Source organism: Buceros rhinoceros, unplaced genomic scaffold (genome assembly GCF_000710305.1).
Source record: "Buceros rhinoceros silvestris isolate BGI_N320 unplaced genomic scaffold, ASM71030v1 scaffold28134, whole genome shotgun sequence".
In the NCBI taxonomy this organism is placed as follows: Eukaryota; Metazoa; Chordata; class Aves; order Bucerotiformes; family Bucerotidae; genus Buceros; species Buceros rhinoceros.
In genome coordinates this window covers 27,546-28,362 of record NW_010408217.1, presented here as the reverse complement: position 1 = coordinate 28,362, position 817 = coordinate 27,546, and the positions used below count along the sequence as shown (strand labels likewise).

At 58.5% G+C, this 817-nt stretch overlaps 1 protein-coding gene across 1 annotated transcript in view; it reads right to left on the bottom strand.

The window, feature by feature from the left end:
- Positions 1–171: 171 nt before the first annotated feature.
- SPG7 (spastic paraplegia 7 (pure and complicated autosomal recessive)) overlaps positions 172–817 on the bottom strand; it is a gene marked incomplete at both ends in the record, with an annotated part of 26,703 nt that continues 26,057 nt past the window's right edge. The window contains 2 exons of the mRNA XM_010134799.1: positions 172–225; positions 410–506. Coding sequence (XP_010133101.1) covers positions 172–225; positions 410–506 — 151 coding nt within the window. The remainder of the gene's footprint in view (positions 226–409; positions 507–817) is intronic.

Genomic DNA, 817 nt, shown 5'->3' with positions numbered 1-817 from the left:
CTGCTGGAGCCCGCGCAGAGCCCCCGGCTGCCGGCGCCTCCCACCAGGGCAGTTCTGGCCAGGAGCAGGCAGTCTGAGAGGAGGCAGTAAAGCAAGCTCCGGAGAACGGTTTGGTGAGGCAGAACTCCAGGACCACCTTGAGAAGCGCCCTTCCTGCCACCGTCACCGCACCTGCGGCCCTGCTGAAGACGCCGAAGTAGCGGCGAATAAGACCAGAGACAGACCCTCAGCGGGAACAAAGAGCTGTCTGTTCCTGCCGGCACGGGCTGGAGGTCACCAGAAGTTCCTCTCCAGAGAAGCTGAATTCCCTGGCCCCTCGGCCAGCGCTCGAGCAGTAGGTGGATGTCAGACAGGGAGCTGCTCCATCCTGCTGACACAGAACCCCTGGCCTGGCAACTGGAACACCTACTCTGTAGATATTTTGGTTTAACTTTGAGGTTTTTCTGTGCTGAGCCTCCAGCAAACATCTGCCTGCTGTTAAAGGCAAGCGTCAGGACAGAGGCGGCCTGCGGAGAAGAGAGCCCTCGCGACAGAGCAGGGTGTCCAGGCCCTGGCCCTCTCGCTAGGCACAGGCTTGCAGGGGCATAGCCAAAGGGGGTTTTGTTGGAGTTGTTTGTTTACCACGAAGATTTAAGGAAAAGGGTTGTTTTATTCGTAAAACACATGACACCAAGTTGTCTCCTGGTCATTTTGGGTGTCACGGAGCAGACCCCTCGAGGGAAGGTCAAGTAGATACACAGGCTGCTGCAAGCCAGACATGGCTCAGCCCAGAGCAGAGCTCCTGGCAGAGAGGGGGGAGTGTGGGAATGTGGCAGGG